This window comes from Gopherus flavomarginatus, chromosome 10 (assembly GCF_025201925.1).
Source record: "Gopherus flavomarginatus isolate rGopFla2 chromosome 10, rGopFla2.mat.asm, whole genome shotgun sequence".
Taxonomy (NCBI): domain Eukaryota; kingdom Metazoa; phylum Chordata; order Testudines; family Testudinidae; genus Gopherus; species Gopherus flavomarginatus.
In genome coordinates, this window is record NC_066626.1 from 69403307 (window position 1) to 69426130 (window position 22824).

At 41.7% G+C, this 22824-nt stretch overlaps 2 protein-coding genes across 3 annotated transcripts in view; one reads left to right on the forward strand and one right to left on the reverse strand.

Annotated features, from left to right (window-relative positions):
- Positions 1-17683, forward strand: part of OSBPL11 (oxysterol binding protein like 11) — a 104896-nt gene extending 87213 nt beyond the window's left edge. For both annotated transcript variants that reach the window (XM_050917047.1, XM_050917045.1), the window contains exons 8-13: positions 535-675; positions 3964-4462; positions 6552-6738; positions 11552-11734; positions 12870-13023; positions 15999-17683. In XM_050917047.1, coding sequence (XP_050773004.1) covers positions 535-675; positions 3964-4462; positions 6552-6738; positions 11552-11734; positions 12870-13023; positions 15999-16076 — 1242 coding nt within the window. In that variant the 3' untranslated portion in view covers positions 16077-17683. The remainder of the gene's footprint in view (positions 1-534; positions 676-3963; positions 4463-6551; positions 6739-11551; positions 11735-12869; positions 13024-15998) is intronic.
- A 1704-nt stretch (positions 17684-19387) lies between these two features.
- Positions 19388-22824, reverse strand: part of LOC127030463 (TGF-beta receptor type-2-like) — a 67918-nt gene continuing 64481 nt past the window's right edge. Inside the window, exon 7 of the mRNA XM_050917073.1 lies at positions 19388-21604. Coding sequence (XP_050773030.1) covers positions 21392-21604 — 213 coding nt within the window. The 3' untranslated portion in view covers positions 19388-21391. The remainder of the gene's footprint in view (positions 21605-22824) is intronic.

A 22824-nucleotide genomic window follows, 5' to 3' on the forward strand; every position in this document is an offset into this window, starting at 1 on the left:
TGGCCAAGAAGCAGAATTACCCTTAAGATGAATAACTCTTCACCTGTACAGAGTTCATTCTAAATGTATTTGTCTCGCCAAAAGATTTAAATGTAGAGCAAGTACGTAAGAAGTGCTTTAATTACTACGTTGTCTGTGGTTGGAATATAATTATTCTCAATGACTTCTTAGATTTATAGGATAATAGAAACATAGGGCTGGAAGGGACATCAAAGATGTCATCAACTGCAGCCCCCTGCGCTGAGGCAGGACTAAGTAAACCTAGACCATTGGCAGATGTGTGTTCAACCTGTTGTTAAAAACCTGTACACTCTTTCATTTGTAAGTACAACATGGTGTAGCATCAGCAGAAAAAAGCATGAAACACTTGTGGTAATATAGAAGTCTGGTTTTCTTTGGAAGCTCATTTGAGACCATTCCCAGTCTGATAGATTTCTTTAAAGTTTTTTAGACTTGCCTCTCCTGCCCCGTGAGGCACAGGCTAAGCTTTTTAGTCCTTTAGGGTTTGAAATGACTATGGATTTCTCACACCAGGAAGCTGAAGAAATAAACCCAGACGAGGAGCTGGAGGATACATGTGTTAACAAAGAGGATGACCTCGGAGCAGTGGAAGAACAGCGCAGTGTTATCTTACATCTCTTGTCTCAGCTGAAACTTGGCATGGATTTAACAAGAGTAAGTAGGCAAGGTGTGAAAACTGTCTGTAGTGCAGGTGAAGTGACACCTAACTTTTGTCCATCCAAATGCCATATGGCAATTTGCCAGGAGCTTGTGGAAACATGCCTATTTTGTGTAAAATGGAATAGATAGTAGCTACTTCGTACAGCGTTTCAGCCTGCAGAAACTTCAGGTCCCAACTTCAGCCTTATCTGCAGGACTTGAAACATGTGTTTGAAGCCTACTAGCCACTAAAATAAATAAAAATATATATATAATACCATATAGCTTACCGTACCACCCTAAAGGCACCTCCGCTGCAATTTAAAGAAACAGCTGTATGCTGTAACTGTGTGTGTAAAGAGAGAGAGAAAATTCTCACTTCATCCCCTTTCTCTTGTTCTTTGCAGCTCTTTCTCTGCCTACTTTGTGTTTCTTTACTGCTCTCCATTATTTTCTCTTCCTCTCTCTCCTCTTCTGACATATCTACATACCACTCTGATACATCCCCACGCCCTCACACGAAGGTGTTGGAGGTTTTACCAGGTTCATAGTAACTAGAGGGTTCAAGCAAACGACCAATGCAAAAGGGAGTCCAAGGGTAACTTCCCTGCAAAACTCTGGGGGAGAGAAAGGGGCTGACTCCAGAACCTGTTTTGTGTATATATCTTCTTTAGCAGTCTCTGGCTAGCAAGTCGTATAAATATGAGTTCTTTTTCTCCAGCCTTCATCTGGTTGTTAGAAAGAAGAATGAATGTTCTTTCTTTCAGTTCTCAGCCCCAGAGCATTCTGGCATTCACAGGCAGTGGAGTTCTGCTCCTCTTTCACTCTCCGTTTTCTGTTTGCTGCTGGGAAGTAAGAGCTCTCTGCTATCCTGACTCTCTCCCACCCACAGTTTTACTGCTGCTCAGAACTTTATTTAAAGGTAGCAGAATGAAATTGACCTCCTCTTGTCAGTTAAACTGCTGCCGTCAGGGATCTCAGTAGCAGCAGTGAAAACTTGACAAAACTAATTAGTTGTCCCGCTTGCATGGCTTGAGGTGAAGCATAGCACAGAAGCAGACACTGGAACTGCTTTTTGCAGATCTGGGAAGATTAGGCTGCCACTAATTTATTCTTAGTTTACACATGGAAGATGGGGAAATTTTCTTCACAACTAGACTAGAAACTTTTTTAAAATTAAAGATTAGACTCTGCAGAAGTTGATGGTATTTGGCCAGAAAAGCTTTCTCCTCACCACAGAAGATTGGGTTTTTCAAGTCTGTCTGCTCTGAGTGGTGGTTTGCTTGAATCAATATGGATAACTGGATGGTGGAGCTTGCATTCCTGCATTAAAGATGAAGGCACCTGCAGGCCACATTTTTACCACCCCTGCTCAATCAGGATTCAGTTTAGTTCTTCCCACAACTTAGTCCTTACTGCCATTGATAAGAAGGCAGTGTGACAAAGTTCCTCCTCTACCTTGGTGGGTCCTGTGCTTATTGGTGGATTTGCTCACCTCAGTGATCTTCCCCTGTTGTGGAACCCACAGTCTGGGTCAGCTCCTCCTGTGTCTGATCAGGAGTTGGGAGGTTTGGGGGAGAACTCGGGCCCGCCCTCTATTCCAGTTTCCAGCCCAGGGCCCTGTGGATCGCAGCTGTCTATAGTGCCTCCTGTAACAGCTGCATGACAGCTACAACTCCCTGGGCTACTTCCCCATGGCCTCCTCCAAACACCTTCTTTATCCTCACCACAGGACCTTCCTCCTGGTGTCTGATAATGCTTGTCCTCCTCAGTCCTCCAGGAGTACACTCTCTCACTCTCAGCTCCTTGCCCTCTTGCTCCCAGCTCCTCACACATGCTCCTTCTCCTCTGGCTCGTCCCTGACTGGAGTGAGCTCCTTTTTAAACCCAGGTGCCCTGATTAGCCTGCCTTGATTGGCTGCAGATGTTCTAATTAAAGTAGCTATCTCCACTGCCTTCTGGAAAGATCTTAATTGGCCCCAGGTGCCTTGATTAACCTGGAGCAACTGCCATTTGGTTATCAGGGTACTAGGGATTTGTTTAGCCTGGGGCTAACATACCTGTTTCTCAGTGCTTTACTGTAGCCATCTGGCCTTGCCCCATTACAGTAGTTAAGTTTAGATTTGTTTTTATTCTTCTCCTTTTCCTCATAACAAATTGTTAGTCATGTTTTCCCTTCCTTTATGACTGTTTCCTATTTTGGAGTATTGTATATACTCGATCATAAGCCGGCTCGTTTATAAGCCAACCCCTACAAGATGGATAAGTAAAAATGGAAAACTTTTATAACCTGTTCATAAGCCGACTCTATAATTCAGGGGTCAGCAAACTTTGGCTCCTGGGCCATCAGGATAAGCCACTGGTGTGGCGAGATGCTTTGTTTCCTTCGAGCCTCCGCAGGCACGGAGGTAAACCTAAGTAAACAAAGTGTCCCAACATGCCAGCTGCTTACCCTGATGGGCTGGGACAGCATCTGGTGGGGAAATTTTTTTGGGGGGAGAAGCTGGGAGTCAGGGGAGTAACCCCTGTGATCCCCCCACACATGACCCCACTCTCTCCCCATCCCTTCCCACCTTAACTGGGGAGGGCCAGGGGAGGATGTCTCTGACCTGGCTGGCAGCACGGCCGCAGCCTTTTCTGGCGGATCAGACCAGGCGGCACAGCCGCAACATGTTCCAGTGGGCTGGGCCAGGTGGCATGGCCGCAGCGTGATCTGGTGCCCGGGTAGCACAGCCACAGCCTGCTCTGGGGGGTGGGCCCGAGTGGCATGGCTGCAGCCTGCCAGCCCCAGAGCTGCAGCTGCTTTGGAAGCTGGGGAGAGAGCAGCGTGGCCAGAAGTGGGGAGACTCTGGCTTCGCCTCTTCCCTTCTGGCTATGCTGCCTCTCCTTGTTCCCTCTGTTGGGGGGAGGGGCTATGTCCCACCTCTCCCTCTCTATACCCGTTCATAAGCTGACCCCCTTCTCTGGTGCTTCCCTTTTTTACTAAAAAAAATTTGGTTTATGAATGAGTATATATGGTAAGTTCTCTTAGGTTTGGGTGTTTACTTCACCATAAGTTTTTTGTTCTACTTCTTGTTTTAAGTCTTTCATTAAAAATAATTTTAAAACTTTCTTTTTCATGCCATTCCCATTATCCTGAGAACATTTTGCTTATTGGTGCCAGAATGGACTTTTAAATCTCTGCTAAAAGTGTCGTATCCCTATTTCCCATTTCCTTTGTAATGTGATTACTTCAGGAATTTATTCATAACTATAGTCTGCTTACTTATTTTTAAGTTGTTATAGTTTTTTGTCTTTATTTCAGGTGGTTCTTCCCACTTTTATTTTAGAGAAACGTTCTTTGCTGGAGATGTATGCAGACTTCATGTCTCACCCGGACCTCTTCATTGCAATCACAAATGGAGCTACCCCAGAGGAGAGGATGATCCGCTTTGTTGAATATTATCTCACTTCATTTCACGAAGGTCGCAAAGGAGCAATTGCTAAGAAACCATACAATCCAATCATCGGAGAAACGTTTCACTGCTCTTGGAGGATGGCTAAGGGCGAAGTAGCCTCTGACTCAAATAGTAACTCTTCATCCCTCTCCCTCTCAGAGCAAGCCACTCTTTCACAAGAGCCAGAGGGCCAAGTGGAGTCAGACTGCTATACAGTCAGATTTGTAGCTGAGCAAGTGTCCCATCATCCTCCCGTCTCAGGGTTTTATGCGGAATGTGTAGAGAAGAAGATTTGTGTTAATGCTCATGTCTGGACAAAGAGTAAATTCTTGGGAATGTCAATAGGAGTAACAATGGTTGGTGAAGGTGAGTAATTTATTCACTGCAGAAATGGAAAGTGGTTAAAAATATCAGTGAGAGAAATATAAAATTAAGTTCTGTGAACTCCAGTGTCGGAATAACAAGTAAATCTTACTCAGTAGTTGCATCTCTAGGATTTTCAAAAGAATTCATTTGCAGGTTGTTTATAGGTTATTTTAAGTGTTTGTTTTTGTTTTGTTAACAAAATAGCTCTGGGTCTTCTCCATTTACCTTGAGAAAGAGATTGAGAAACCTTAAAGTCCTGTTGTTAGATGACATATTTATTTATTATGGAGTACAGAAGATGCCAGATGTGCATGGTAGAAACAATCAAAGGATTAGTATCAGAGGGGTAGCTGTGTTAGTCTGGATCTGTAAAAGCAGCAAAGAGTCCTGTAGCACCTTATAGACTAACAGACGTTTTGGAGCATGAGCTTTCGTGGGTGAATACATGCATCCGACAAAGTGGGTATTCACCCACGAAAGCTCATGCTCCAAAACGTCTGTTAGTCTATAAGGTGCCACAGGACTCGTTGCTCCAATCAAAAGATTGCATAAGATCACAAACCTCCACAGGGCTATAGTATTGCAGAAAAGGAAGACGTATCTAGAAACACAACATGAGATTTTGAAGCAAAAGTACAATTTGTACAACCTAAACTGACTTTTTTATGATGTCTCAAAAGCACAAAACAAATTAGAATGTACAACATAAAATACTTAACATAAATGTTAATTTTTCCATTGCCCTATCTAAACATATTTTACACTTTATGATTCAATTCTTTAAATTTCCTTTACATTTAATAATGGGATCTCTTTAATAAGAATATTGCTCATTATCCAAGGATTCCATTTTCCCTTAATGTAAGTCATCAAGTTGCTGGTTTTGAACTGGAAATGCCGTCTCAGCTCTTTTTATCCTTCATGTTTTTGTTGCCCAATTACTGTGACTCACAGATGTTTGAATATAATCTGCACTCCTGATACAATGAGGATAGGCAAGGAACATGTAAATCAGTGCTTTGAGTCTGAGGAAGGCAACTCCTGGAGCCGAAGTCTCCCTCCAGACAGTTTCAGAGACCATGTGAGCAGCTCTGCACTGCTGTTCTTCAAAGATCTGAAGTTTGCCCTAATGTCGTTTCTTTAAAACTTGATGCCTCTCTCTTCTGCCCATGAGGAGAGGAATTGTGCCTAACACACACAGGGCGTGTGATCCCTCAGCATTATGGAGGTGAAGAGCTGCCTTCTTAAGGGTCTGTGTCAGCTGCTGCAAAGGCATGGATGGAACAGAAGACTGTGTGATAACAGTTAAGGTTTAACTTGTGAACCTGAAAAAACAGGATACAAGGGAAATTGTGAAAATCAAATGTCAGAAGAAACACAGTGACCTAAGGCTACAGGGGGCATCAGCTGGCATAAGCACAAGCACAAAATCACTTTCTTCTCACACTTTTTTTTTAAGAGACAGAATCAGAGGTAGGTAGATCTGATTCCTGAGGAAATGTCAAGAAAATTTGAATGTTATCACTTTAAAATTTAATTGTAATGACTATTGCATCAGCAGCAGTCAGGCGACAGTTGTGTTTATCTACAAGTCAGTAAAACAAAAAGGAAGTGACAGGAAGGAAGACTAAGGCTGCTACACCCCTTCTGGAAAGGTGGAATGTACCATCTGCTTGTGGGGGAGGGAAGTGAAATGTGAACATCAACCTCCAAGTTCTCTGGCTTTGATAATTCATTGCACATTTCATGCTTGTAGCATGGTTCCAGAGTGTGAATTTCTTACCATTATAGCAGTAAAACTTTTACAAGCGAACAGTTAGCTGCTACTATGCCTGTACAGCACCAAGCTTTTAAGAGATTCAAGGCGAACAGCAAATGTACTGGTACCCAGGATACCCAGTGTCTGTACTTGTCTGTTGTAAAACCTAACTAATGGCAATGTGGAGTTAACAAAATTCTTTTTGTATCTGGAATCTGTAATAACTGTGATAGTTTTTCTGGGAGTGTTAGATGTATTTCCTTCAACAACCACTTGCCCCAGTGCTATAAATTGGAAATATTTTGACGACACTCTTATTTTTGCATGCAGGACTCTTAAGTCTTTTGGAATATGGAGAGGAATACACGTTTTCTCTACCTTGCGCATATGCTCGATCAATTTTAACTGTTCCTTGGGTAGAATTGGGAGGAAAGGTCAATGTTAATTGCCCCAAAACTGGGTATTCTGCAAGCATTACTTTCCATACCAAACCATTCTATGGTGGCAAACTGCACCGGTAAGTACATTCATTTATTTTTTACTGAATTCCCTATACTGTATCACTCAAACTCTGTAAATGAATACCTTGCCTCTAGTTTTTGTCACCATCTGTTTGCATGCTGAGTAGCCTTATGCTAAGAAAACTGTGTTCAGTGATGCATTTTTTTTTCTATTCTTGAAACTGTTGAGGGATTGTGGTGTTAAGAGGCAATATTGCATGGCCCAGCAACACAAACTTCACAAGCAAAAGACTGTTTCATTGCTAATTAGTCAGATAAAATGGAGGCTATGAGTATCTGTGTGCATGTCCCCATGCACCCAGTTCAGGTGATCAGGAGACCAGACTTCTAGGTTTTCATTCCTGGCTTTGCCAATGACTTGGTTGTGACTGGGCAAGCCATTTAACCCTGTTCTGTCGTGTGTGTGTGTGTGTGAGAGATGACACACCAAAAAGGTTTGGTGTGAAGTTTAATGTTTGTAAAGCACATTGTATTTAGATTGTGTTTTCTATGAGTTATCAAAATACTATTACTGTTCTGATGAAAGAATCTCCAACTTGCAGTAAAAAACAAAAAGCAAAACCCTGCAAGGTTGTTAGCCTGAGAAGGAGAGTTTGGTGCCAGTGATTCGTTTTAACTGAAAGCATGTCTCATAACCAGGAATATATAGTATAGAAACATTTACAGGCTTCTGTAATATTGAATAAAATATAAATGAAATTACATTAAATGCAGAAAAGGGGTGAATACAAAACAAGAGCTATAATCAGTGTAAATATTAGTAACACTAAATTATCCAAACAAACAAAACGTTGTGGTCATTGATATTCTATCCCAAAGGCTTTAGTAGACACTGAGGATGTGATGCACTGCGTGCTGTGCAGTGTTGGGGGTTGGATTCTTTCCCCATAGTCTGTTCTGTTTCCCATACACTTACTCAGGCTTTGTGTGTGATGGAGGTAAAGGCCAGGAATGAGTTTCACACTAAGACGTTTGGATTCAAGGGAAGAGACAAGTTAGATTGCTGTGGGGCCCATATTGTCGTAAGATCAAGTGATCTTGAGCACTCCCATACAAAGATTCATACACTCAAATGATGGAAGAAGGAAAAAATATATAGAAAGGAGACCTGTAGTGAAACAGTTTCTGGCACTTACTGTGAACTGTTATCTGACATCAGCAGATTCATCTTTGAACCATCTGCTGAACACAGTGCTTGTTAAAAACCCTTAATTAAATATTTCATATTTTTTCCATGTTTAGTCCAATAGGCCTGAACAATAGAGGTTTTTACATGTAATTGGCTTTGACAGTTTATTGCTACTATGCAATTTGCTGTTGCAGAGAAACAGTTTAGGGAGGCTGTCTTAATAAGATGTAAAAAGCATCTCAAACTTGAGGACCCATGGTGCCAGGGTAGTATCCTAGTGGGCGCAGAAATCTGCAGGCTGGTGCAGTTAGATACCATCAACTGGATTCCCCCCCACCCCCTTCTGCTAGGAGCAATTAATACCGATAGTTGGGTTTGTAAAACATTTTTGTCCCAAAATCCCAAGATTCATATGGAAGACGAAAATCTAATTATGTTGACAGGTTTCGTATGTCCTCCAGAGCATTTTGATAATTGAAGTTTACTTGGTCTTTTTGTTTGTCATAATTTTTTTAATTACTTAAATAGCATATTATTTGCTTTTTATTCATACCCTACATATTGTGTCTTCAACTTCGTAATCATTTTGTTATGGCATTTTCTTTACCCGTGTGTGTTTTAACAAAAAGAGCATGGATTTTTTTTTTAATAATTTTTTTTTAATTGTAATAGTTAGTGATTTGTGAGGAATGGTTTCAGTGATATACTTTGGTGATTGTGGTGTAGTATATTGCTTCATAAAATTAGGAATTCTTGCAGAGAGGGTCTATTTGGTGTCACATGTATCATTGATATAGCCACAGTTGCTTGAACATATTTTCAATGAAATTTTGAAATTATGGTATTTTGACATTACCCTAAGCAATCACTCTTTGAGACGAAGTAGCAGCATTGTTATAGTGACATGGGCTGTTAGTGAATGTTGCCCTGACAGCAGCCATTATAGATTTGGTTTGAGTGACCCTTGCTGTAAGACATCAGTTGGATATCTGCTTGTCAGCCCTGTGCCAGATAAGATTGCACTGTACCCAGCTGCATTGCTGAGGATAATAATATTCAACAGAGTAATATGAATGTCATCTAGATGATTAAAAAATCCAATATCAAGACATATGTGGTATTCTTTGCTGAAACTTGTTCTGCCATAGGTTGCATGATATATGGGACTGGAAATGGTTGTGCAGTGCAGGGTAATGCTGATAGGAAGAAATTTAGGTCATAATGATCACTAACAATGTGACAGAATATCACTCACTTGCGAAGACCCAATGATTGAGCTAAAATCCCAGTTAGCTTTATCTTTAAATCAAACAAAGATACCAATTTGTGATTGACACTGTGATGTCTCAAATTGTACAAGCATCCATTGTCAGTTTAACTGTTTTACAATTTAAATATGAAGCTGACTAACACATGAAATGTGTAAACACAAACACTGGCCGTCTTAGTCTGTAATTCACTCAGAATGCACCAGTCTGTTTAGAGATATAACTGAGATAAATGAGAATTTCATAATGTAGAATAGCTCCAGTGGTGTGTGAAAGTGGCAGAGGATGCAAAGCAACATAAAATCAACGGACTTGTAGGTTACTGCCTAGTCTTGATAGTTGCTTTAAAAACTGTTTAACCCACTTTATCCGTACACCGTAGGGTGAGCCATGCTAACTGGTAAAACAAGCCTTCATAGGAAAATATGATTTTCAAGTTTAATGTTCGTCTAACTCTCACGTTGCGTTCTTCTCAACTGCAAATATATAGTTAAGATGCATCAATTCTGTTCAATCTAATATTCCGGTAACTACTCCAACATTTTTTGATCTGGGTAAAATCAAACTTATTGTTCAAACATTTGTAAAGACTTGTAAAAATATGCAATATTCCCACAAGTAAAACACAGAAGGCCAGATTGTCTCATGTGCTGAGATCTGCTCAGGCCTGGGCTACAGTAGCGGGGGATGTTGAACTAAGTTCAGCATCGAAGTATCTTAGTTCGACTTACCTGGCTGTCCTCATGGCAGCAAGTCGACTGCTGTGGCTCCCCCGTCAACTCCGCTTACTCCTCCTGCTGAGGTGGAGTATGGGTGTCGATTAGCAGATCAATTTCAATCCCCAATACACTGAACACTACCCGCCGATTCTGGTAGTACCCTTAGTGTGGGAGAGAGGGGTGGGATGCCAGGCAGCCACTGTCTGCCTTGTGCAGCTCCAGCCACAGTCCCGGTGTAGGTTAGGGCAAACATGGGAATGTGATTTTAATCTGCATCAGCTGCCATCAGCCCCCACAGGACTACCTGTCATCTGAGAATTGCTGGAGTGCAGTTGTGTTCCAGCTCAGCCCTGTCATCTCACCTACACTTGGGCCAGGAGAGGTGTACGGGCTATCCTAGCACTGTGCCAGCTCAGAGCTTTCCATCCCATTGGGGAATTCTCATCTAGTCCTATGTGGCCAGTAGCCAGCCCTTTTGTGCTCTGTAAGTGGCACCCGGTTTCCTTTCCTTGCACCTGGTGATTCAAAGAACCATATGTGTAACAGAAGTTAATACTGCAGTAACTTCACATGCTGAGCCCAACAGAATGTAGATGTGGTTGGGGACCAATGGAAGTGTCACCACTGAGCAAACCTCATTTTCAGTGGGAAGGAGAACCTGGGAAGTAACATGATATAGATCCATTCTGTACAGATAACTGGAGATACGTAAGGCAGAGGCTGGCTTCCCCAGTGAAACCTTGAACTCCACACAGCTGAGAGATCACTTGTCTTGTCTGCGTCGCTAGCAAACTCTCTCTCTTCCCCTCTCATAAGGGAGAATGAATCTTCACCGCATGAAAGGGTGGGGAAATTTGGCTACTCTTTTGCTAAGTCTGACTGGGTCAATCAAGCTTTCCAGTCTCTCTCTCCAGTGTCACTTCATTGAAAATCCATTGTCATGCGTTCTTTGGGCATGTGGTTTGTCTCCCCACCCACCCACACACACACACCCACACAAGTATGCACTCATGGGAGTGATGCTAATACTGTGTATATATAGCATCTTCTATCTGAGGGTCTCAAATGTTGTATGAAGCATGAATCCATCTCAACACCCTTACTCTTAGTCACCCAGGAAATCTCTGGCAGAGCCAGGAATGGAACACAGATCTCCGAGTCCGAGTTTTGTACTTATCTTCCCCTCTGTTCTTGCCTCATTGTTTCTTTTAATGCAATACTTGCATTATACACCTAAAAAATAAAGAGCAAGAGGCCTATAGGGCCAGCAGGTGAAGATAATTATTCTACAGAGAGAATAAGCTTGTTAACATGTAAATAAATATCAAACTTGATATCCAGGAGAAAAATATTAACTGTAGTAGTGGTTTACTAGTGTAACCCATATGTCAGTTTCTTTTCAGCTCAGTTCTCCTGTGAAAAGGCTTTCAGGTTTTTAAGTTAAAGCCAAAAAGCTGAGTTCTGTTGGGTAATATCACAAAATGATAGAAAAACGGCATTTTCAATATTCCCCCTCCCAGCTTCTCCATGCAAATGCACAGTTTAAGTAGCTGACTTAAAAATTTAGAATGTGTGAAAAACTAGCTTGCAGTTTCTTTCAAAACGAAATGAAATGTAAATGACAAGGCAGTCAGAATAGGCCCTAGCAGTCTATTCTCAGATGTGGTCTTTTTTTTTTTAAATTATTTTCCAGAGTCACAGGTGAAGTAAAGCAGAATGCAACAAACACTGTAGTCTGCAGAGTGCAAGGTGAATGGAACAGCATGCTTGAATTCACCTACAGCAATGGAGAGACCAAATACGTGGACTTGACAAAACTGTCAGTGACAAGAAAACGAGTACGACCCCTAGAGAAGCAAGGGCCATTTGAGTCTAGGTAAAAAAAGATACTTATATCTGTTTAATTGTTTTATAAAATCCATGGAATTCCTCAACTTACAAACCAGGCTGCCTAGGAGAAATCTAGACTTAAATATCCAAACTCTGGGTAGTGTGTGGGACCAGTAGAGCCAAAGTGATCTTGAATATTCAGAAATAGATAGCACTGCTTAGAGCTAGACGTAGTGCAGGCAAGTGCTATTTAAAGTGCATATTCAGGGCACAGATGATCACTGTCTCGCGAGTATGTACAGTGCCTGCTATAGGGAGACCTCGGTCTTTAGCCTTTGGACGTTACATAGTACAAGTAATATTCCTCCATGCAGTCCAGCAGTTCTTTACAGGAGTTGTCCTCAGCAGAAACAAAACTTGTGTGGCAGTTTTAAGATGCATGCACATGTCCATTTGGGGTTAGGCTGAAATTTCCTATACCTTTCCATTTACGTACCAGTCTAGCATTGCAGTCGAGAGCAGCTTAATGCTGGCCTAGAGATGGAAGACTAAATTCTGAGCTCCTTTTTTCTTGTGCCTCTCAATCCTGCTCTGTTTTACATCAATTTGTCATGCCCAAGAAGAGGTTGGAGTATCATTGTGCAATAACGTCACCTGCTGTACACCAGTTCTGTATGTCAAGCCACTGTAATCCAGGAAGCTGCTGAAAAATGTGAAATCAATTAAAGCTTCTGATTAGGGCTCTGTCTCTGTCACGGAGGTCAAAGAAGTCACAGATTCCATGACTTTCCGCGACCTCCAGGACTTCTGCAGCGGCCAGTGTGGCTGACCTTGGGGCCAACCAATGAGCTGGCTCTGGGGCCAGCTGCTAAGGTGGCCCCTGGGACAGCCAGACTGGCCTCTGCTGGAGCAGCTCTGCAGCCAGCCTCTTGGGCAACCCCACAACCAGCCACTGCTCCGACGACCCCTGGCAACTGGTGCTGCTATCCCTAGCCCCTTACCCACCTCTTTCTCCCCCACCCCCGCAGCAGTGCCCCCCCCCCAGATTTAGTCACAGATGTTTATAGTATACATCATGGACAAGTCGTGGGCCATGAATTTTTGTTTATTGCCCATGACCTGTCCATGACTTTTACTAAAAATACCCATGACTAAATCGTAGCCTTACTTCTGATTTATAGGCGACTGTGGCAACATGTAACAGAGTCTCTGAAGGATGGAGACATTGATAAAGCAACAGAGCATAAGCGAGCCCTTGAGGAACGGCAGAGAAATGAAGAGAGGCTTCGTGCTGAAAGAGAGGCACCGTGGAGCACAAAATACTTTGTTAAAGAAGTAAGTAACTACTGTGTGTGAGTAAAATGTATGTATTGTAAATGCACATACAAGCGTGTATATTAACGTACAGGTCGTGAACCTATAGAGGACATGCTAGGGAATGCTGATGACAGCATGGCATAGGGCCTTGGATCATATAATACATGTAATGACATATCAGGCAGTGCATTCCTATACAAGGCTATTACTATGTTATGATTTTTCCATTCCACACCGGGTGACTCTAAAGCTAAATGGTTGTTGGTAAAGACCTTTGTGCATGAAATGCACGTGTTAAGCACCTAGCTCCTTGCCCATAAATAATAAAAATGGAAACAGCAGCTTTTGATATGTTTATATAAAGGCATAAAAATATACAGTGACTCTGTTTCCAGAGCACTAATGTATTTTTCACCCGGCACAACCAGCACTAGAAAAATAGTAGCCTTCTATACTAACTTACCAAGTGGTTTAAGAAATCAGATGACTTGAATGGGGTATTTATTACCTCTGACCATCTCAGGAGGTCCCAAGAACTTGGTGGTTATGCATCTAACTTGAAAAATCCCTTTAGTGCCCTGAGGGGAGCTCCCTCTTCCTTTCTCTGCATGTCGGTTCTCTGTCATTATTAATGGGGGATATATAGATACACACACTTTTCTCATTTTGCTAGCTGGTATAAGAACTTATATCCACAATATCAACCCTAGTGCCAGTTGCTGTTCAGCCGGAGTCTCCTGTCAGGGTAAAGTACTTGGCCTTTCGCTTCGGAGTTCTTCTATTGGGGAATCTGGATTATTGCCTTGTAAAACAGCTGGATGGCTTAAGAGCACCCAAATCCCTAGCACGCAGGAGAACATCATCTGCTAGTTCATAGCACACCCTGGTTTTGTAATTATGATCCCACAACTGCAAGTGTTTCTTTGTGTGGCTTAACTTTCTTCGAAAGTAAACAACGTTTACAATTCAGCTGAGACCCACAGAAGCTGTGACGTGGTTCAAAAGTGGACTGAAGCCAGTGAATACCTGAGCAAAACACAAGGGAAGCTATAAGAGCTGATTGCATCGTGTGCATATAGAACAAAAACATCATTGTGACTTACCAGTAAGAAATGTCAGAATAGTCTCGCTACCTCATTTCTTCATCAGCTTGTTTTCATTAACGTAGATTTCAGGTTTTAATGTAGCTTGTCCATTCAATGCTTGGAGCATGATCAAGCTGTTGTCCTTGTTATCTGTAAAAGGTGCCCTAAAAGACTAGGAAGTTCTGGTGTGACAGCCTTAGAGCAGATTTTCCTTCCTATGTGGAAACCAGTAGCTGGTGAGGTAGGTAGCCTGGTTCTCCTTTGTGGAGGGAATAGAGGTATGTATTTCAGCTATGCTGTGGTGATTCAGATCCATATTGTGACACATTTGTGTGATCACAAATGCAACAGTACAGTAAAATATGAAAAGCAAAAAAAAATGTCTAATTCAGCAGAAGGTTTAAAATACTTAGAACTAGATATGGTTCTGAACCACAAACTGCAGGGCATTCTAAAGCTAAACCAAAGGGACCACTGCAGAGTATTCCTTTTCTTCCAGGATATGTCTACACAGCTGACTCAGGCTAAGGGGCTGTTTAATTGTGATGTAGACATTCAGGCTGCAGCCTAATCTCTAAGACCTTGCAAGGTGGGAAAGTCCCAGAGCCCCGAGCCTGAATGTCCACACCACAGTTAAAAAGACCCTTAGCTGGAGCCCAAGTTAGATGGCATGGGGCAGCCGTGGGCATCTAATTACATTGTAGACATACCCTCAGTAACAAATCCACATCTCTCGTGGTTCAGAAATTTTGCTTAAGTAGCCTCTTTGATATCAGAGCATTATCTGAAAATCTAAATAAACTGAGTTTTGGTTTCTGAAAACTTTCGCTGATGTCTGTTTGTTTATCTGTGGCAAAGTGAACAAAGAGAGAGAATGACTTAACAAGATAACATTTTAAATTTGGGAGAGCATATCACTCTTGCATACTAAGATTTTTACTGCACAAAGTAACTGCTACCTTGAATTAACTTGTGAACACAAGAACTAAATATTTCAGACTAAGAATATTTTTTTAATCAAGTAGTTTGTTCTAATTGCATCCCTGAGTGACTGTTGACAGGAGAAAGGTTTTGTGGTTTTAAAAAAATACTGTTTTTTTCAGATTTTTATTTGAAAGCAGAATTTGAGATACTGAGTGGCTCAGAGAAGGGTAAATAATATCCAGAACCATTTCATCTGTAGATCATCAGTTCAAATGTAGCCCAAATTGCTTGTGAGCACAAGCCATTTCTCTCTGATGGCTGTTTGCTTAGCCTTTGCAAAATATGTTGCTGGTCTCAATCCAGACCACAAGGTGCCAGAGTTCCATCATCATATCTACATCAGTTAGTGCTGACTGCCATTGTTGTTAGTCCCAGCAGAAACACGTTACTTTACTGGAATGAACATGATTTCTTAGGGCTTGTCTGCATGGTCAGTTACTGTGAGACAATCCAAGGTCTGTAAATCTGCAGTGTGTTAACTTTCTGTGTGCTAACTGGCCGCGTGGAAACTGCTGTCACACCCTGAAAGTTCCGTAGAGCACTTCGGCATATTCTGTTTAAAACAGCCAGATGTCAAGGTGCGCTACAGACCTTCTGGTGCATGATTGTAGGGCTCACACTGTGTCTTACTGTGTGGGCACACTAGTGCACTGTAGATTTACATCCTAGCTTGGCACACTCTATGTCTGAGTGTGGACAAGCCCTTAGATATCCTCATCCCTAGAGGTGGTCTCTCCAGAGCAAAGTTAAGACACGTTGGCAGGAGACTATTGGGACGCTTGCACTGCTGATATCTGTGTATACATAACCTATGAACCTCTAGTTTCCAGTGCTGTCAGTCCGATGCCTGGCATCACAAAATACTTTTCTATGTGAATTCTATAATTATTCTGTGTATCTTTTTTTTTTCCATTTGAATTGCAGGGAGATGGCTGGATGTATTATAACCCCCTTTGGAAAACAGTCCCCACCATACAGACTCAGCAAATGGACACTAACTAGATAAGACTCTTCAGGATGAGTTCTCTGTTTATCTGATCTCTGTCACTCTCAAAACACAGTAGATAACACTGTCTCTCCTGTTTTTATAATTGCACAAATTCAAATGAGCGTAAAGGAATAAAATACTAGGGCACTTTAAAGGTTACACATAATCAAAGGTGTAGAGCACACCTTGCCAGGTATGTTCATCAACTTGTTTTTGTATGATCCAAAAGATTTTATCTGAATTATGGAATGTGTTCTTTTAAGCAGGTCCTACTGCAAGCTGCCTAAGATATAAACCATTTGACTTCCTGAAGAGCAGCAGTCAGATGAAATGTTTTTGCCTCAATGGCTTTAACTTTGGAGTGACATGTGAACCTCTTTTTGAGAGTCTGTGCACTGAGCTCTGTTTAATAACTGTGAAATACTCAGTACCCATGTAAACAAAAAAAAGTATTTGCTGCTTGTATACCCAGTGATTAACCTCCTGACAGAAAACTGGAGGAGGTTTCAGAAGTTGCACCTGGAATCAGTGTTAAGAATCATCTGGATTTGACAAGACTTTTTTCCTTCAGAAAGAATGTGTGCATGCATCGGTGGGATATGGAAGCTAAGTAGGGACTACCTTTTTTTTAAGGATTTATAAAATTGATTGGAATAGTAACCATGGAGACATGTTTCCTCTGAAACAATTTAGTATACTTGAAAGAATTGAATGGGAAGAATAATTCAGAACACTTTTCAGCTCCTAATTTTATTGAATCTCACTTTCGGAGTGACTGTTTAAGATTTACTCACATTGCAAATGTAAGGAAGTTAAGCCTTTTTTTCCCCCAAGGATTAAGGCTTTCAAACTGAACAGCAACTATAAAACAATTGTTGTATTAATTTCTTCATCTCCATGCATGTGATCATTTTGAAGGTGAAGTGCCAGTGTTACATGCTGTCCATTGGATTGGTTTGTTTTTTTCTCCTTTGTATGTTTGTTCAGAACAAAAAAACAAAGCAGTTAAATGTGACCATTGAACATATGGACTCTGGTTTAGTTTTTTCATAGTACATGAAAAGGCTTATTTTGCTGGATACTTTGTTTTAATATACATACAATCAGATATCAGGAAACTGTATTCAGGTACAAACCTCCTTCATTTTTTATAGTGTTAGTATTTTATTGAAGTCTAAGAATTGCTGGCAATTAAGAATAGTACTGATTGTCTTTCATTATTGTTACTACAAGCTACCTTAATTTTCCAAGAGTGGTGCCTTACTCTGTTTTTTCTTCTGATGTAGTCTTCCAATCAGTGTATATGACATTATCTGCCACTCAGCAGCCGTTGTAAATGGCTTGACCTGTTCCATCATAGTGAGAACTCATAACTGTGTGATCTGGTAAGATATTTTCCATTGAAGGCATAAGAATGTAAGAAGGCATCAAAGAGAATTTAAATAACCATGTTAACATTCAACAAAAAACTGTAAATTGTGCGCAAAAAAAAAAAGTTTGGGTTTATGCACAACTACTTTAATTCCCTTGTACATTTTGCTGTGAAATGCACTGAGGTCTGAATATAAGTCATAGTCCATGTGTAAGGAAAAATGGGGGGAAAAATAAAACTAAAAAATGATTAGCTTGTTTTGTCTGTTTTCCCAGAGTCCAGGTGATTAGGATGAATATTGTACGTACATCATTTTTTTCATGTCTTTAACAATATTTCCACGGCCTCCCCAGGCTGTAGTATCTGATCACCAGTACCTGTAAGAGTAACTTTCTTCTGAAGAAGGATGTGCCGTTTAGGCCCTGTGTAAACTATATGCTTCTAACTTTGTATAGAATACCCTCTATTTTTCCTTACAATTTTTTAAATAAATTGTTTAGCGTATCTTAAATTCAGAGCAGGAGTAACATTAAAAACTGAAACTACTGGCTTAGTTCCCTGTAGTGCCCTTGTGTTTGAAAAATAAATCTTAATTTATTTTACAGGCAATCTTGCTATAATTTTGACTAATCATTATAAAAACCAACACTTTATACTAGCCAAGATGTAAAGAAAACATTATCTGTTGGTATTAATGATTTTTTTTTAACGATTAACTTAGGATTTTAAGTTGACAGGCTGTGCTTGTTGTCAGTGTATATACCTTTACTGCTCCATGTATGAATCCATCTTAAAGGAATAGAGAGAGAGCCTATTAATAACAGGCTTAATATGTTAATTGTGTGCAAGGGTCTGTTTATTAAATCCACAGAAGCAAAGAAATCAAAGTGAATGCTGAAACTTTATCCTTTACCCAGCTGTATTGTCCCCAGCTATTTGAGGTCTACTGGGGCTATTTGAGCCCTGTTAGGGCCCAGCACAATGCAAGATTTGGGCCTATGTTCCTTCCTCCCTTATTCTGGTGGGCTCGATCTTGCACTTGTTTAAGTCAATGGCAAAATTCCCATTGACATTGAAGGTGAAGAATCAGGTGTCTACATACTATTTTTCATGTGTCAGTGTTTCTTTCCTGGACCGTTAAAAATATTTCAGTGAAACATTTGGACAAACTCAATAGAAACAATCACTTTCAATTTGAAAGCAGACAGCAATATAACTCAATACAAATGTTCAGTTTCAGCTATTCCTGGAAAATCGGGACTAAATAGAAAGTGACAGTCACAACTTTAAGTAGCCAGTGGAATATCAGTGGGATGGTAATCTTTTTAAAGGCTACTTACTGATCAGAAGTACAAACTTGGTAGATAATTGGTCAAGGAGAATAGGTGTCCCCTAAGCAAGTGCAGATATATAGAAACCATACTTCGTGTGATTGTTGATTAAAAACTTTTCCTAAGCTGCTTCTGTGCCTAAATATGGATTTGAGCGCTTAAATAAGTGACCTTGTTTTCAGAGGTGCCAAGTGCCCACAACTCATTAACTGAGTGAAAGCGCCGGGTGCTGAGCATTCCACTTTACGCAGATGCCTGACTTTAGGCACCGAAGCCTGAAAACTTTGGTTTCACTTCTTTCTTTCCTGTTTGTTTTCTTGAAAACAAAGTGGCGTAAAAATAGCAGCGTTCTTGTTTTCAGGCAAAATTCTCCCCTTCCCCCAACGTGCTCTTTACAATATCACCTACAGACTACGTATACTCCCTTTACAAAGGAATTGGACCGACCCTGGGATATAAGTAGGCTTTACTCTTGCTTACAATGTTCTCCTTCCCCCCACACTTTGGTGGATACAGCTCCTCTTGTGAGAGAGCATTCAGAATGCTTTTGGAAGCATCTTAAGGTTATACTTATTCCATGAATTGCACTGTTTCTTCAGCATAGTGTCAATATCAGACTTAGTGCAGAAATCACGTTAGCCACCTGCAGATGTGGGAGTGGCAGTTTCACCTTTTCTTTCCTATGCGTATGCTGTAGATGGCTGTCTTGCTCTCTGTGTATAGTCGATGGTAAGGGAGGAAGTGGGCTGTGATTAGTGGCTGAAAGAAGTGAGGGGAGGGGTTGGCTGGGGGAAAGGGAGGATGCTCCTGGTAAATGGGAGAAGAGAAGCTTTTCCAAGTGCAGAGAGCCTCAAGTCCCAAGCAGCAGGAGGAGATAGAGAGCAGTCAGGGGAGAGGATTGAAACACAGTTCCTGGCCAGGGGCTATGAGATGGAGGTTTAAAATAGGTGCCCACTAGACTACCTAGCAAACCTTTTCAGTAAAAAATATTCCCTAGAATTGATGCTTCTGTAACACCCACATCTATACTCATGCAGTCTCTCTTCTTTGCCCCATGTAACAACCTAAGAGAGAGATGGAAACACTGCTGGGAGGATCTAGGAGGAGGAGCAGTTTTAAATTGGGTCACACTCCAGTGAAGCAATCCACTGCAAATCCAGAGTCAGGAGTCTTTATACTGAATCCTTCCCAATATCAAAGATTGCAAAATCCTGCACAGCCATTGTGCTGCTCTCTCCCACCCTTCCCATTACCTGTACGGTAGATCCATGCGGTTGCAGACTTACGGGCAACGTGCCCCTCCGAATGCTACCACATACACTGCCTTTGTGGAGATGACTTTATTGTGCAGGAGCTTGTAAGCTTTCTTGCTGAGCAGAGCCACACACTTCTCATTGCCTTTCAATCGTAGCTGGGCATGGGAGTGTGTCTGAGGGAGTGGAGCAGGATTTCAGTCAATGGGAAGAGGTTGGAAGTGGGGCATGACTTACCTTATCTTCTGCCATTCAGCTAAGAGCCTTTCCAGTAGAGGGGAGGAGCCCAACTGCTGTAATTGGAAAGGAGGGTCCAGGCCCTACCTAACCTTCATGTCATTTGCCACTTGACCGTTAGATCACAGAAGGTGGAGATGGAAACGATCTATGCGATGAACTAGACCTTCGCTGTCATCTTGCCAATATCACTGTTAAAGTGCATGTGCTGTTACAATGTATCATTAGTCTGATTTAGAAGATACTGGGAGTCAGGAGACATGGGACTTGAAATTAATACTTAGCTGACATTCTGCATAAGTGCTGTTTAGAGTGGAACCACATCCTCTGAATTGGTCATGTTCTTTTTTTAGCCAAGTAATTTTGTACTCTTAACACACAGCTGGAAAAGTCAAGCATTCCCAGGCATTATACATTGGGGAAAAAAGTGTTTGGTGTTAAAGCCAGTTAGGCTTTTGCTAATCTAATTTCAGGTGTCTCATTGCACTATAAAAAGGGCTGGCTGATCTCTGAATGGTTAATCAGAGACAATGCCTGTTTTAATGAGCTCCTGTCTAACATATGAGGTTTATAGGTTAGAAAATTAGGTAAAGCTCAGTGGTGCAAGAATGAACATGAAAAGAACTAAACTGAAGGGAATAGAGGTGGAATCCAGCTGCTTGGTAATAAAGGTTAAACATTCATTTTAAAATACTAAAGAAAATGTATTAACATTGTACACTTAAGTACAAAATAATCAATTTCTGTACAATGTGGCACTTTAACCAAAGTATTGATCCCAGGGCACTTTGAATCCTAGAATATCAGGGTTGGAAGGGCCCTCAGGAGGTCATCTAGTCCAACCCCCTGCTCAAAGCAAGACCAATCCCCAGTCAGTTTTTTGCCCCAGATCCCTAAATGACCCCCTCAGGATTGAACTCACAGCCCTGGGTTTAGCAGGCCAATGCTTCAACCACTGAGCTATCCCTCCCTCTTTGCTTTGTACTTACCAGATGGAAGGTCTGATAAGTTATAAACTAACTCTTAGTTCATTTTAGGAAAATGAATTGAGAGTTTTTTTAATTTATTTTTTAGAGCCACGGACTTGTCTTTAATCTCCTTGTTTCTTTTTAATACGAGGCTTTCATTTCTTCCTGTCACTGGGTATTTCTATTCCCGTCACTGGCTTGATGTTCCCCAGTTCGATGGGCTGTTTTGCTGCCTTCATTGTCTGTATTATTGTTGAGGATGTCATCACAGTCCATTTGTGCCATCAGATTGAACCGCTCTGCCACACAATGGGCTGTAAGGCGAGCCTCGGGGTCATGGTCCCAACACTCTGTGATGGTGTCGCACAGAAAGCGCATTCCCTGAAACGAGACGATCTGAGATTAGGTTTGGAGGGTCAGGAGAGAGAGGCATGGGAAATAAGCATTTTGAAGTCTTAGGATTACAGTGCTTTTGGGGAGGAATTGCCTCAATGTTACTGCGATTATTTCCCATTCTAAGTACATGGGGAAACAGCGGTATCACGAATACTAGTGGGTTATAACTGCTGCCATTCCAATTATTACTTAATATTTGTTTTACAAGAACACGTAGAGCCCCCAGCTGAGATGGGGCCTCTCACTGTGCTAGGCACTATCTAGACTCCTAGCAAAACAGACGCAAAGTTTATAACTAAGAAGGAGATTTTTAAAGGAGCTTGAGGGAGTTAGGTGCTCAACTCCCTTAGTCCCCTTTCATCTGCTTTGTCTAGGCGGGTTGGAGCCTTCAAAAGGTGGGTAGCAGAATAGGCTCAGAAAGGTGAAGTGACTTGTCCAAGGTCATACAGCAGGTCAGCTGCAGAGCTCAGATAGAGCCCAGGTTTCCTGACACCCATCCCTGTGCTGCATCCCCAGGGCACGATGCCTCTCTGTGCAGAGAAGAAATGACTCTACCGGAACATTTCATCTTCCCTGAACTTTCCCTTTTTAAAATCTGGTGTGTTGTACTGCTGCTTTCTGCCCCAGGAAATCATGCCAAAGAACCACAGTGATACACAAGCAAAAGGCTGGCCTGGTGGATAGCACACTTTACTGGCACACAGGAGGACCTGGGTTCCATTCCCAGCTCTGCCACTGGCCTGCTGAGTGCACCTAGTCAGGTCACTTTGTGAGGGGGGGATAGATCAGTGGTTTGAACATTGGCTTGCTAAACCTAGGGTTGGTGAGCTCAATCCTTGAGAGGGCTATTTAGGGATCTGGGGCAAAATCTGTCCTGCTGTGAAGGCAGGGGACTGGACTCAATGACTGTCACAGTCCCTTCTAGTTCTATGAGATATGTACATCTCCATATTAAATATATATATTCAGAGTGCCAAAGAGATCTCCTGAGAATTTTTTTTATTCCCTGGGGTAGGGGAGGGATAGGTCAGTGGCTTGAGCATTGGTCAGCTAAACCCAGGGTTGTGAGTTCAATCCCTGCAGGGGCCATTTAGGGAACTGAGGTAAAATTTTGTCTGGAGATTAGTCCTGTTTTGAGCAGGGGGTTGGACTAGATGACCTCCTGAGGTCCTGTCCAACACATAGTGTATGATTCTATGAAAGGT